Here is a 13617-nt window from a genome sequence, read left to right as displayed (position 1 = left end):
CAGGGGCCTGTCCTCTACTCACCTGTAGTCTGTGCCTTGGTCCTCTGGTTTGATGCCTGGCCAATCCCTCTTCAGGTACTGACTGGCCAGCTTCTGCAGAGCCTGTACAGATCAACAACAGAGAGAGACGAGAGAGTGCAGACAAGTTAGGTTACTGTTCTCCTGTATCGTGTCAGTGTGATATAGTGTACTGTTCTCTGTTCTATAGTGTTAGTGTGATATAGTGTACTGTTCTCCTGTATAGTGTCAGTGTGATATAGTGTACTGTTCTCTGTTCTATAGTGTTAGTGTGATATAGGTTACTGTTCTCCTGTATAGTGTCAGTGTGATATAGTTTACTGTTCACCTGTATAGTGTCAGTGTGATATAGGTTACTGTTCTCCTGAATAGTGTGATATAGGTTACTGTTCTCTGTTCTATAGTGTTAGTGTGATATAGTTTACTGTTCACCTGTATAGTGTCAGTGTGATATAGGTTACTGTTCTCCTGTATAGTGTCAGTGTGATATAGTTTACTGTTCACCTGTATAGTGTCAGTGTGATATAGGTTACTGTTCTCCTGAATAGTGTGATATAGGTTACTGTTCTCCTGTATAGTGTCAGTGTGATATAGGTTACTGTTCTCCTGTATAGTGTCAGTGTGATATAGGTTACTGTTCTCCTGTATAGTGTCAGTGTGATATAGTTTACTGTTCACCTGTATAGTGTCAGTGTGATATAGGTTACTGTTCTCCTGAATAGTGTGATATAGGTTACTGTTCTCCTGTATAGTGTCAGTGTGATATAGTTTACTGTTCACCTGTATAGTGTCAGTGTGATATAGGTTACTGTTCTCCTGAATAGTGTGATATAGGTTACTGTTCTCCTGTATAGTGTCAGTGTGATATAGGTTACTGTTCTCCTGTATAGTGCCAGTGTGATATAGTTTACTGTTCACCTGTATAGTGTCAGTGTGATATAGTTTACTGTTCACCTGTATAGTGTCAGTGTGATATAGGTTACTGTTCTCCTGTATAGTGTCAGTGTGATATAGTTTACTGTTCACCTGTATAGTGTCAGTGTGATATAGTTTACTGTTCACCTGTATAGTGTCAGTGTGATATAGGTTACTGTTCTCCTGAATAGTGTGATATAGTTTACTGTTCACCTGTATAGTGTCAGTGTGATATAGGTTACTGTTCTCCTGAATAGTGTGATATAGTGTACTGTTCTCCTGTATAGTGTCAGTGTGATATAGGTTACTGTTCTCCTGAATAGTGTGATATAGGTTACTGTTCTCCTGTATAGTGTCAGTGTGATATAGTTTACTGTTCACCTGTATAGTGTCAGTGTGATATAGGTTACTGTTCTCCTGAATAGTGTGATATAGGTTACTGTTCTCCTGAATAGTGTCTGTTGGAGAGAGAGTGCTCTACTGACCTCAACAGAGAACACATTAATAAAACAGCAACAACAACAAAGTGCTGGTTCAAATCAGGACAACTAGAGCTTTAAGACACCTTGATGATGTCCTCCCCTCTCTCCCTCAAGCCCCTCTCTCCCTCAAGCCCCTCTCTCCCCTCTCTCTCTCAAGCCCCTCTCTCCCTCAAGCCCCTCTCTCCCATCTCTCTCTCAAGCCCCTCTCTCCCCTCTCTCTCTCAAGCCCCTCTCTCCCTCAAGCCCCTCTCTCCCTCAAGCCCCTCTCTCCCATCTCTCCCCTCAAGCCCCTCTCTCCCTCAAGACCCTCTCTCCCTCAAGACCCTCTCTCCCTCAAGCCCCTCTCTTCCTCAAGCCCCTCTCTCCCTCAAGCCCATCTCTCCCTCAAGCCCCTCTCTCCCTCAAGCCCCTCTCTTCCTTCTCTCTCTCAAGCCCCTCTCTCCCAAACCCCTCTCTCCCTCAAGCCCCTCTCTCCCTCAAGCCCCTCTCTTCCTTCTCTCTCTCAAGCCCCTCTCTTCCTCAAGCCCCTCTCTCCCAAACCCCTCTCTTCCTCAAGCCCCTCTCTTCCTCAAGCCCCTCTCTCCCTCAAGCCCCTCTCTCCCTTCTCTCTCTCAAGCCCCTCTCTTCCTCAAGCCCCTCTCTCCCATCTCTCTCTCAAGCCCCTCTCTCCCCTCTCTCTCTCAAGCCCCTCTCTCCCTCAAGCCCCTCTCTCCCTCAAGCCCCTCTCTCCCTCAAGCCCCTCTCTCCCTCAAGACCCTCTCTCCCTCAAGACCCTCTCTCCCTCAAGACCCTCTCTCCCTCAAGCCCCTCTCTCCCTTCTCTCTCTCAAGCCCCTCTCTTCCTCAAGCCCCTCTCTCCCTCAAGCCCCTCTCTCCCTCAAGCCCCTCTCTTCCTTCTCTCTCTCAAGCCCCTCTCTTCCTCAAGCCCCTCTCTCCCAAACCCCTCTCTCCCTCAAGCCCCTCTCTCCCTCAAGCCCCTCTCTCCCTCAAGCCCCTCTCTTCCTTCTCTCTCTCAAGCCCCTCTCTTCCTCAAGCCCCTCTCTTCCTCAAGCCCCTCTCTTCCTCAAGCCCCTCTCTCTCTCAAGCCCCTCTCTTCCTCAAGCCCCTCTCTCCCTTCTCTCTCTCAAGCCCCTCTCTTCCTCAAGCCCCTCTCTTCCTCAAGCCCCTCTCTTCCTCAAGCCCCTCTCTTCCTCAAGCCCCTCTCTTCCTCAAGCCCCTCTCTTCCTCAAACCCCTCTCTTCCTCAAGCCCCTCTCTCTCTCAAGCCCCTCTCTCTCTCAAGCCCCTCTCTCTCTCTCAAGCCCCTCTCTCTCTCTCAAGCCCCTCTCTCTCTCTCAAGCCCCTCTCTCCCTCAAGCCCCTCTCTCCCTCAAGCCCCTCTCTCCCTCAAGCCCCTCTCTCCCTCAAGCCCCTCTCTCCCTTCTCTCTCTCAAGCCCCTCTCTTCCTCAAGCCCCTCTCTTCCTCAAGCCCCTCTCTCCCTCAAGCCCCTCTCTCCCTCAAGCCCCTCTCTCCCTTCTCTCTCTCAAGCCCCTCTCTTCCTCAAGCCCCTCTCTCCCAAGCCCCTCTCTCCCAAGCCCCTCTCTCCCAAGCCCCTCTCTCCAAAGCCCCTCTCTCCAAAGCCCCTCTCTCCAAAGCCCCTCTCTCCAAAGCCCCTCTCTCCAAAGCCCCTCTCTCCAAAGCCCCTCTCTCCAAAGCCCCTCTCTCCAAAGCCCCTCTCTCCCTCAAGCCCCTCTCTCCCTCAAGCCCCTCTCTCCCTCAAGCCCCTCTCTCCCTCAAGCCCCTCTCTCCCTCAAGCCCCTCTCTCCCTCAAGCCCCTCTCTCCCTCAAGCCCTTCTCTCCCTCAAGCCCCTCTCTCCCTCAAGCCCTTCTCTCCCTCAAGCCCCTCTCTCCCTCAAGCCCCTCTCTCCCTCAAGCCCCTCTCTCCCTCAAGCCCCTCTCTCCCTCAAGCCCCTCTCTCCCTCAAGCCCCTCTCTCCCTCAAGCCCCTCTCTCCCTCAAGCCCCTCTCTCCCTCAAGCCCCTCTCTCCCTCAAGCCCCTCTCTCCCTTCTCTTCCTCAAGCCCCTCTCTCCCTCAAGCCCATCTCTCCCTCAAGCCCATCTCTCCCTCAAGCCCATCTCTCCCTCAAGCCCATCTCTCCCTCAAGCCCATCTCTCCCTCAAGCCCATCTCTCCCTCAAGCCCCTCTCTCCCTCAAGCCCCTCTCTCCCTCAAGCCCCTCTCTCCCTCAAGCCCCTCTCTCCCTCAAGCCCCTCTCTCCCTCAAGCCCCTCTCTCCCTCAAGCCCCTCTCTCCTTTCTCTCTCTCAAGCCCCTCTCTCCCTTCTCTCTCTCAAGCCCCTCTCTCCCTTCTCTCTCTCAAGCCCCTCTCTCCCTCAAGCCCGTCTCTCCCTCATGTCTGTCTCCCTCCTCTCTCAAACCCCTCTCTCTACCTCTCCCCTTGACCCATTTCTCAATTTCTCTCTTCTCTATTGCACAGATGGTCAATGAGGCCACAAACATGGATCCACTATCCTCATGTGATTGCTTCAAACCTCCAGCACTGCCCGTGGTTTTAGGGGAGTGCTGGCCTGGGGAGAAAGCTTCATCCTGGGGGGGGGGGGCCTTTAACTCCCCACCACGGGACACACATGGCACAGATATGACAAATGACAGCATCACAGCTGTAATAGAAAAACAATACCATACTGTAGGCACACACACACACACACACACACACACACACACACACACACACACACACACACACACACACACACACACACACACACACACACACACACACACACACACACACACACAAACCAAACCAAACCAAACCAAACCAGTCAGAGTGGGTGGTGCTGAAGGAGAGGGCTGAGAGGTAAAACTGACACAGTAAAGTGGCCCCTCCTCTCTCTGCCTCTGACATCATTAGAGGCAGAGGGGGGGGGGGGGGGTCTGCAACGAAGAGGCATTCAACAGCTCTTAATGGTGCAGTGATCACTGATCTTCTATTTACCTACCTCCCCCTCTTCCTCCCCCGCTTCCTCCACCTCAAAGTAGAGGCTCAAAATAACTCAGACGCACCCTGTCACCTCCGGCCTGCACGCAAACATGCACACGTACAGAAAGAGTGATAAAAAGAGCAGAGGAAGAGAAACGGCCTTATGCCACAGGCATGCAGCCTCTCTTCTACTCTTTCTCTGCTCATACTCTCAATCTCTCTCTCAGGATGGCTTGAAACACACAGAGAGAAGAGGAGAGAAAGGAGGGAGGAGAGAGAGAGGAAGCAAGGAGAGAGAGAGAAGATGAGAGAGAGAGAAAGCAAGGAGAGAGAGAGAAAGCAAGGAGAGAGAGATAAGAGAGAGAGAGGAAGCAAGGAGAGAGAGAAGAGGAGAGAGAGGAAGCAAGGAGAGAGAGAAGAGGAGAGAGAGAGAGAAGAGGAGAGAGAAGAGGAGAGAGAGAGGAGAGAAAGGAGAGAGGAGAGGGAGAAGAGAGGAAGCAAGGAGAGAGAGAGAAGAGGAGAGAGAGAGGAAGCAAGGAGAGAGATAAGAGGAGAGAGAGAGAGAGGAAGCAAGGAGAGAGAGAAGAGGAGAGAGAGAAAGCAAGGAGAGAGAGATAAGAGGAGAGAGAGAGAGATAAGAGGAGAGAGAGAGGAAGCAAGGAGAGAGACAAGAGGAGAGAGAGAGGAAGCAAGGAGAGAGAGGAGGAGAAAGAGAGAGAAGAGGAGAGAGAGAGAGAAGAGGAGAGAGAGAGAGGAAGCAAGGAGAGAGAGAAGAGGAGAGAGAGAGGAGGAGAGGAGAGAGAGAGAATAGCAGAGATGGCCTCTGAGCGGTTCCCCAACTCCCACATCACCATCTCCACTCTGCTGCCCCGCAAAGACTTTCATCCCCATACCATTCAGAAAGTCAACGCTGACATCACCAGAGGGTGTGGCCTACTCCCGAACGTACACGTTGCTCACCACCCAACAATCACCCCAGAGCATCTGCACGACCACTCCCATCTGAGGAAACAGACATTAGGGATGTTTACCAAGTCTCTAAAGGACGTGGCACTTGGTAGACAAACACCTCATGCCATATTGGACAGAGGACCACCCAGAGACCCCTACCAGACCACTGCACCAACAAGGAGCCCCAGGCCCCTTCAACGCCACACCAGACCCAGCGCACCCCACAGGCCCCACCCACCACCAGACCATCACCACTTCCATCGGCTTAGCCAGACCGGACCGGGCCCAGCCTACTACCCCGCATCAGACCACCACCCCTACCAGACCAGAGAGGAAGCCCCACGGCCCAGACCTGGTCCCCCTCCACTCCACAGGGCCCAACAGCAGGACCAGCGCAGCTACGCAGAGGTCGTCAGAGGACAGGAGAACCTTGTAGGATTAAGTGAGATTAAACAGCTCCTCCAATACATCTGCACTAAACTGCACTAAACACACACACACACACACACACACACACACACACACACACACACACACACACACACACACACACACACACACACACACACACACACACACACACACACACACACACACACACCTATTGTACTCAAATGTACTTGTTCAATGAATAGGAATGTTTATATATATAACAGAAAGAATGTTAGCTGTTATCCTGTTTATCTCGCTCTTAACAGCTTAATAGTTAGTAGTCACAGTATTTCTGACTGCTATTCTTTCTTTTGTAACATGAAATCGCTATCAGTTAGCATGTGGAACATTCAGGGCCTAAACTCATCAACCTTTGGACTGAAGAGTTTAGCACTGGAGTTCAACAAAAACCTTAAAGATGTTGATGTCATCATTCTGCAGGAGACATGGTGTAAGGCTGACATTGTCACTCACTGTCCCACAGGTTACAGAGAGGTAATTGTACCGTCACAGAAACACAGCTCTGTCAATAGAGGCAGAGACTCTGGAGGACTGATCATTTGGTACAAATCCGAACTACAACATCTAATTGACCCCCTCAAAATTGGCAAATATCACATTTGGTTAAAACTGAAAAAAGAACTTGTACTGACAGAAAAAGATGTGTTCCTTTGCGCAATTTATATCCCCCCCTCAGAATCCCCATATTACTCAGAGGAGATCTTCCCCACCCTTGAGGAAGAGACGTGCCATTTCCAGGCCCAGGGAAATGTGCTCATCTGTGGGGACACAAATGCGCGCACAGGAACACTACCTGATCTAACGAGCACACGAGGGGACAGCTTTATTACAGGCCATACTGTTTCTAACTGCCTTAATCTCCCCCATAGAAACAACAGTGACAGCACCGTCAACAAAAACGGAAGGGATCTTTTGCAGCTCTGTAGAAGCCTGGGTCTGTACTTTGTCAATGGTAGGTTACGGGGGGACTCTTTGGGGAGATTCACCTACTGCTCACCTCTTGGCCACAGTACAGTAGACTATATGATCACAGACATTGACCCTTTCTCTCTCAGCTCATTCACTGTCAAGCCACTAACACCTCTGTCTGATCACAGCCAAATTACATTGTTCCTCAAAAGAACAGACATGGAAACAACCACACATTCACAGCCCAGTAAGCTGTACAACATCAGAAATTCATACAGATGGGCCCAAAACAGCACAGAAGAATACCAGAAAGCAACCTGGAACCAAAATATCGAAACACTCTTAGATAACTTTCTGGATACCACATTCACTCACAGTAAAGAAGGCATCAATCTAGCAGTACAAAACATCAACTATATATTCAGGCAAACGGCAAAAGAAGCACAATTGAAATTGATAAAAAACAAAACAAAAAAGATCACAGATGACAACTGGTTTGATGCAGATTGTAAAATTATAAGAAAAAAAATTAGAACACTATCCAACCAAAAGCACAGAGACCCAAATAATGGTGAATTACGCCTTCATTACTGTGAGACTTTAAAACTCTATAAACGTACACTCAGAACCAAAAAAGCCCAGTACAACAGAAAGCAGCTGATGCTAATTGAGGAGTCCATAAACACAAACAACTTCTGGCAAAATTGGAAAAAATTAAAGAAATCTAAACAAGAGGAATTAGCGATACAAAATGGTGACATATGGACAACCCATTTTAAAACACTCTACAACACCGTTCAAATTGACACAAACACAGAACAACGCCAAATTCATGAGAAGTTGAATGGATTAGAAAAAGCTATAAAGGACAACCAAAATCCACTGGACTCCCCAATTACTGACCAGGAGCTCTATAAGAAACTTCAGGCTCTCAAATTTAAAAAGGCATGCGGACCTGATGGCATCCTAAATGAGATGCTCAAACTCACTAGTGCAAAATTTCAATTGGCCATATTAAAACTGTTTAATTTGATCCTGAGTGTAGGTTATTTCCCTGACATCTGGAATCAAGGACTCATAACCCCAATCTTTAAAAACGGAGACAAATTTGACCCTAACAATTACAGAGGCATTTGTGTGAACAGTAACCTGGGGAAGGTTTTCTGTAGTATTATAAATGTAAGAGTTCTAAACTTCCTTAATAAGCACAATGTCTTGAGTAAAAGCCAAATTGGATTTATACCAAAACATCGCACGACCGATCATATTTACACCCTACACACCCTGATAGGTAAACATGTCCACCAAAATAATACCAAAATATACGCTTGCTTTATCGACTTCCAAAAAGCATTTGATTCTATTTGGCACACAGGACTGTTCTACAAAGTTATTGAAAGTGGTGTAGGGGGTAAAACATATGACATAATTAAATCAATGTATACTGGCAATACGTGCAGCATTAAAATTGGCAAGAAAAGAACAGAATTCTTTAACCAGGGGCGGGGCCTTCGTCAGGGTTGTAATCTGAGCCCTGCACTCTTCAATATTTACATCAACGAATTGGCCACTATTCTAGATAAATCCTCAGCCCCTGGTGTTAGTCTCCATAATTCAGAGGTTAAATGCCTACTCTTCGCAGATGACCTATGCCTGTTGTCACCCACAGCACATGGCCTACAGCAGAGCCTGGATCTGCTAGAGCAGTACTGCCAGACCTGGGCCCTGGCAGTAAACCCCAAAAAGACTAAAATAATGATTTTCCAGAGAAGATCCAGATCTCAGGGAATTAGACCAAAGTTCTCAATTGGTACAAAATATATAGAGTACTGCACACACTACAATTACTTAGGTTTAAAAATAAGCTCAACTGGACACCTTAATGAGGCAGTGAATGAACTGAGAGAGAAAGCACGCAGGGCATTCTACGCAATTAAAAAGCAAATTCAAATTGAAATACCTATTAAAATTTGGCTAAAACTAATTGAATATGTCATTGAACCAATTGCACTTTATGGCAGCGAGGTGTGGGGTCCACTTGCAAAACAAGATTTCATCAAATGGGACAAACATCCCATTGAAACCCTGCATGCAGAGTTCTGTAAGATTCTCCTACATGTCCAGAGGAAAACTACAAACAATGCATGCAGGGCAGAATTAGGCAAATATCCACTAATAATAAAAACTCAAAAAAGAGCAATTAAGTTTTGGAAACATCTAAAATACAGTGACCCCCTCTCATATCACTACCAAGCCCTGCAATACCAAGAGCTGAGCAAAGAAAAGAGTCCCCTCATCCAGCTGGTCCTGGGGCTGAGTTCACAAACCTGCTCTACTAACACACTGAAGCCTCAGGACCAGAACATCCAATCAATCAGAATAAACCAAATTACAACACAGTCAAAACAAAACTACATTGCTTATTGGGAAACACAAGCACAAGCACAGAGCAAAATGCAGTGCTATCTGGCCCTAAATCGACAGTACACCGTGGCTAACTATTTGACTATGGTTACTGATCAAAACCTTAGAAAAACCTTGACAAAGTACAGGCTCAGTGAGCACAGCCTTGCCATTGAGAAGGGTAGACACAGGAAAACCTGGCTCCCTGTAGAGGAAAGGCTGTGCAACCACTGCACAACAGCAGAACCTGAGACGGAGCTGCATTTCCTGACAAAATGTCAAAAATATAAAACAATTAGAGAGTGTCATTTCCCCAAATTTGAAACTCTTATTCAAGGTTTCAAAGACCTCTCTGATGAGGATAGGCTACCCGTCCTGTTGGGGGAGGACGCAGAGAGCTGTGGGTTGGCAGCGCACTACATTGCTGCCTGCCATAAGTTGAGGGACAGTGTCTGACAGACCAATCAACCTGCACATGTACTCTACTGTATGTTTATTGTTATTGTTGAATGTATGGTTATTTTGACACTTAGTTATTGTTGTTACTGTTGTCCCGTTGACCATTTTGATTCTCATTTTTATATTGTAAATAAGCTTTGGCAATATGTACATTGTTACGTCATGCCAATAAAGCAAATTGAATTGAATTGAATTGAATTGAGAGGAAGCAAGGCGAGAGAGAGAAGAGGAGAGAGTGAGAAGAGGAGAGAGAGAGGAAGCAAGGAGAGAGAGAGGAAGCAAGGAGAGAGAGAGAAGGGGAGAGAGAGAGAAGAGGAGAGAGAGGGAGTGCTGACAGGTCAGATTACTAGTGTCTGATGGCATGGCCCTGCTTTTCAACTCCCCATCCTTCTCACCATCCCTCCCTCAAGGGCCATTTAATGCCATGCTATAGGCCTAACCTGTGAAATTTGACCTTAACCAATGGAGAGGTTACTAAGTGATGGATGGTGGTGACAGGCCGTTCCACAGGCAGAGGCGGGTCTGGTCTGCCCTCTCCTGCTGATTGATTGACTAAACCACAAATGTGGTCTTGTCTCTCTTCTCTTTGGTTCTGCGCCAGACCAGGACCGCCGCATCTTCCCAGCAAAGCGCCAGGACCGTGTCTTGTCAGTACAGCACCAGACCAGGACCGTACCAGACCAGGACCGTGTCTTGTCAGTACAGTACCAGACCAGGACCGTGTCTTGTCAGTACAGTACCAGACCCGTGTCTTGTCAGTACAGTACCAGACCAGGACCGTGTCTTGTCAGTACAGTACCAGACCAGGACCGTGTCTTGTCAGTACAGTACCAGACCAGGACCGTGTCTTGTCAGTACAGTACCAGACCAGGACCGTGTCTTGTCAGTACAGTACCAGACCAGGACCGTGTCTTGTCAGTACAGTACCAGACCAGGACCGTGTCTTGTCAGTACAGTACCAGACCAGGACCATGTCTTGTCAGTACAGTACCAGGACCGTGTCTTGTCAGTACAGTACCAGGACCGTGTCTTGTCAGTACAGTACCAGGACCGTGTCTTGTCAGTACAGTACCAGACCAGGACCATGTCTTGTCAGTACAGTACCAGACCAGGACCGTGTCTTGTCAGTACAGTACCAGGACCGTGTCTTGTCAGTACAGTACCAGACCAGGACCGTGTCTTGTCAGTACAGTACCAGACCAGGACCGTGTCTTGTCAGTACACTACCAGACCAGGACCGTGTCTTGTCAGTACAGTACCAGACCGTACCAGACCAGGACCGTGTCTTGTCAGTACAGTACCAGACCGTACCAGACCAGGACCGTGTCTTCTAGTGGTTAACTCTACATTAGATCAGGCCCTGACGTAGACATGGGAGACCAGTACCAGGTGACAGGACTGGTCCAGAACCAGAGAGAACCAGACACACCAGCAAACACGGTAGCACGCCAGCACTAGAACACCAAACACACACACAAACACACAAACACACACCGAAGTGAGGTAGGCTAAAGGATATGTGGTCACCTCCAGCCTCAGAGCATGGACAGCCACTGGCATGGGACTGGTACAAGCACATCTCTCCCCTGTTCTCTCAGCTTTTCAAGTCCATCAGTGACAACCTACCATTTTACTGCAACCCTGATGAGAAGAGTGTGTGGTGTTAGGCTGCATACTGTCTGGACTTCTGCAATATGCAGTCAGCCAAAGGAGGAGAGAAAAAAGACGAGGATAAGAGCACATTTTCTCTCTCCGCACGTACGCACACACACACACCTTTGTGTTGCACCATAGCTGTGCTTCTAGAAGCGACCAGAGAGAGTTTAGTTGCTGACCCACATCAGGAACACTGAATTGGCCAGGAGACAGGGTGACAGGTGAAAGTATGTATGGTATATTCCTGTGTCTGAGTGACATGTCACTTGCGTCATCTGCTCAAAGACACACACACAGCAAATATGCAAATGAGCCGGACTTTCCCCTTAATTTTCCCAGGAACAGAGGAGGAGAGGTGGATGAGAAGAGGGTAAAAGAGGAGGGAGAGAATGAGAGGGAGAGGAGGGAGAGAATGAGAGAGGGAGAGAAGGGAGGGATGAGAAGAGGGTAAAAGAGGAGGGGGGATGAGAGAATGAGAGAGGAAGGGATAAGAAGAGGGTAAAAGAGGAGGGGGATGAGAGAATGAGAGAGGAGGGATAAGAAGAGGGTAAAAGAGGAGGGGGGGTGAGAGAATGAAAGAGGGAGGGATGAGAAGAGGGTAAAAGAGGAGGGGGGGATGAGAGAATGAGAGAGGAGGGATAAGAAGAGGGTAAAAGAGGAGGGGGGATGAGAGAATGAAAGAGGGAGGGATGAGAAGAGGGTAAAAGAGGAGGGGGGCAGGCAGAGGAGCTGCAGTGCAGACTCCAGACAGACAATTGTTCTCTAGACAAGGAGAGAGATGCTGCAACACAAACACACTACACTACACACACTAATACAGACACACACTAATACAGACACACACTAATACAGACACACACCAACTACACAAACTCACACAAACACACTACACACACTAATACAGACACACACTAATACAGACACACACTAATACAGACACACACCAACTACACAAACTCACACAAACACACTACACACACTAATACAGACACACACCAACTACACACACTCACACATACACACTACTACTACTTGTAATGATAATTGATTTAGAATTGATGATGCCAAGAGTGTGCAAAGCTGTCATCAAGGCAAAGGGTGGCTACTTTGAAGAATCTCAAACATAAATTATATTTTGATTTGTTTAACACTTTTTTTGTATCTACATGATTCCATATGTGTTATGTCATAGTGTTGATGTCTTCACTAATATTCTGCAATGTAGAAAATAGTAAATATAAGGAAAACCCTTGATTGAGTAGGTGTCCAAACTTTAGACCGGTACTGTACATATATGTTGTTTTATATATACAGTGGATTTAGACCCCTTGACTTTTTCCACATTTTGTTATGTTACAGCCTTATTCTAAAAAATTTAAGATTTTCTGGTAATCCATTTTAAATAATTTTATTTTCTCAATCTACATAATGACAAAGCGAAAACAGTTAAAGATTTCTAGCAAATGTATTAAAAATAAAAAACAAAAATACCTTATTTATATAAATATTCAGACCCTTTGCTATGACACTCGAAATTGAGCTCAGGTGCATCCTGTTTCCATTGATCATCCTTGAGATGTTTCTACAACTTGATTGGAGTCCACCTGTGGTAAATTAATTTGATTGGACATGATTTGGAAAGGCACACACCTGTCTACATAAGGTCTAGCATGTTGACAGTGAATGTCAGAGCAAAAACCAAGCCATGAGGTCAAAGGAATTGTCCGTAGAGCTCCGAGACAGGATAGTGTCTAGGCACAGATCTGGGGAAAGGTACCAAAACATTTTTACAGCATTGAAGGTTCCAAAGAACACAGTGCCTCCATTATTCCATTCTTAAATGGAACCACCAAGACTCTTCCTAGAGCTGGCCGCCCGGTCAGGGATGTGACCAAGAACCAGATGGTCACTCTGACAGAGCTCCAGAGAACCTCTGTGGAGATGGTAGAACCTTCCAGAAGGACAACTATCTCTGCAGCACTCCACCAATCAGGCCTTTATGGTAGAGTGGCCAGACGGAAGCCACTACTCAGTAAAATGCACATGACCGCCTGTTTGGAGTTTGCCAAAAGGCATCTAAAGGACCATCAGACCATGAGAAACAAGATTCTCTGATCTGATGAGACCAAAATTAACCTCTTTGGCCTGAATGCCAAGCGTCACGTCTGGAGGAAACCTGGCACCATCCCTACAGTGAAGCATGGTGGTGGCAGCATTCTTTAAGAAGGCAAATTTGGCAACGATTGGGCGCCAGTATCGCTGTCCAAAATGATGTACACGTTGGAGTTTGATTTTGTGTACAGTATCCCTGGGATCTGTAGCGCTTTAAGCAGGAATTCTTTGACCAGACTCTGGATCTTCTCATTCTCTTTAATACTGTACCAGATTTTCTT

General features: G+C 47.3%; 1 protein-coding gene across 2 annotated transcripts in view; it reads right to left on the bottom strand.

The window, feature by feature from the left end:
* The window catches only part of LOC129822463 (F-BAR and double SH3 domains protein 2-like), a 100079-nt gene that overhangs the window by 54508 nt on the left and 31954 nt on the right, over positions 1-13617 (bottom strand). For both annotated transcript variants that reach the window (XM_055880758.1, XM_055880759.1), the window contains exon 4: positions 23-102. In XM_055880758.1, the coding sequence (XP_055736733.1) occupies positions 23-102 (80 nt within the window). The remainder of the gene's footprint in view (positions 1-22; positions 103-13617) is intronic.

The sequence above is a fragment of the Salvelinus fontinalis genome, chromosome 24, assembly GCF_029448725.1.
Source record: "Salvelinus fontinalis isolate EN_2023a chromosome 24, ASM2944872v1, whole genome shotgun sequence".
Lineage (NCBI taxonomy): Eukaryota > Metazoa > Chordata > Actinopteri > Salmoniformes > Salmonidae > Salvelinus > Salvelinus fontinalis.
This window is presented reverse-complemented; position numbering and strand designations above follow the sequence as displayed.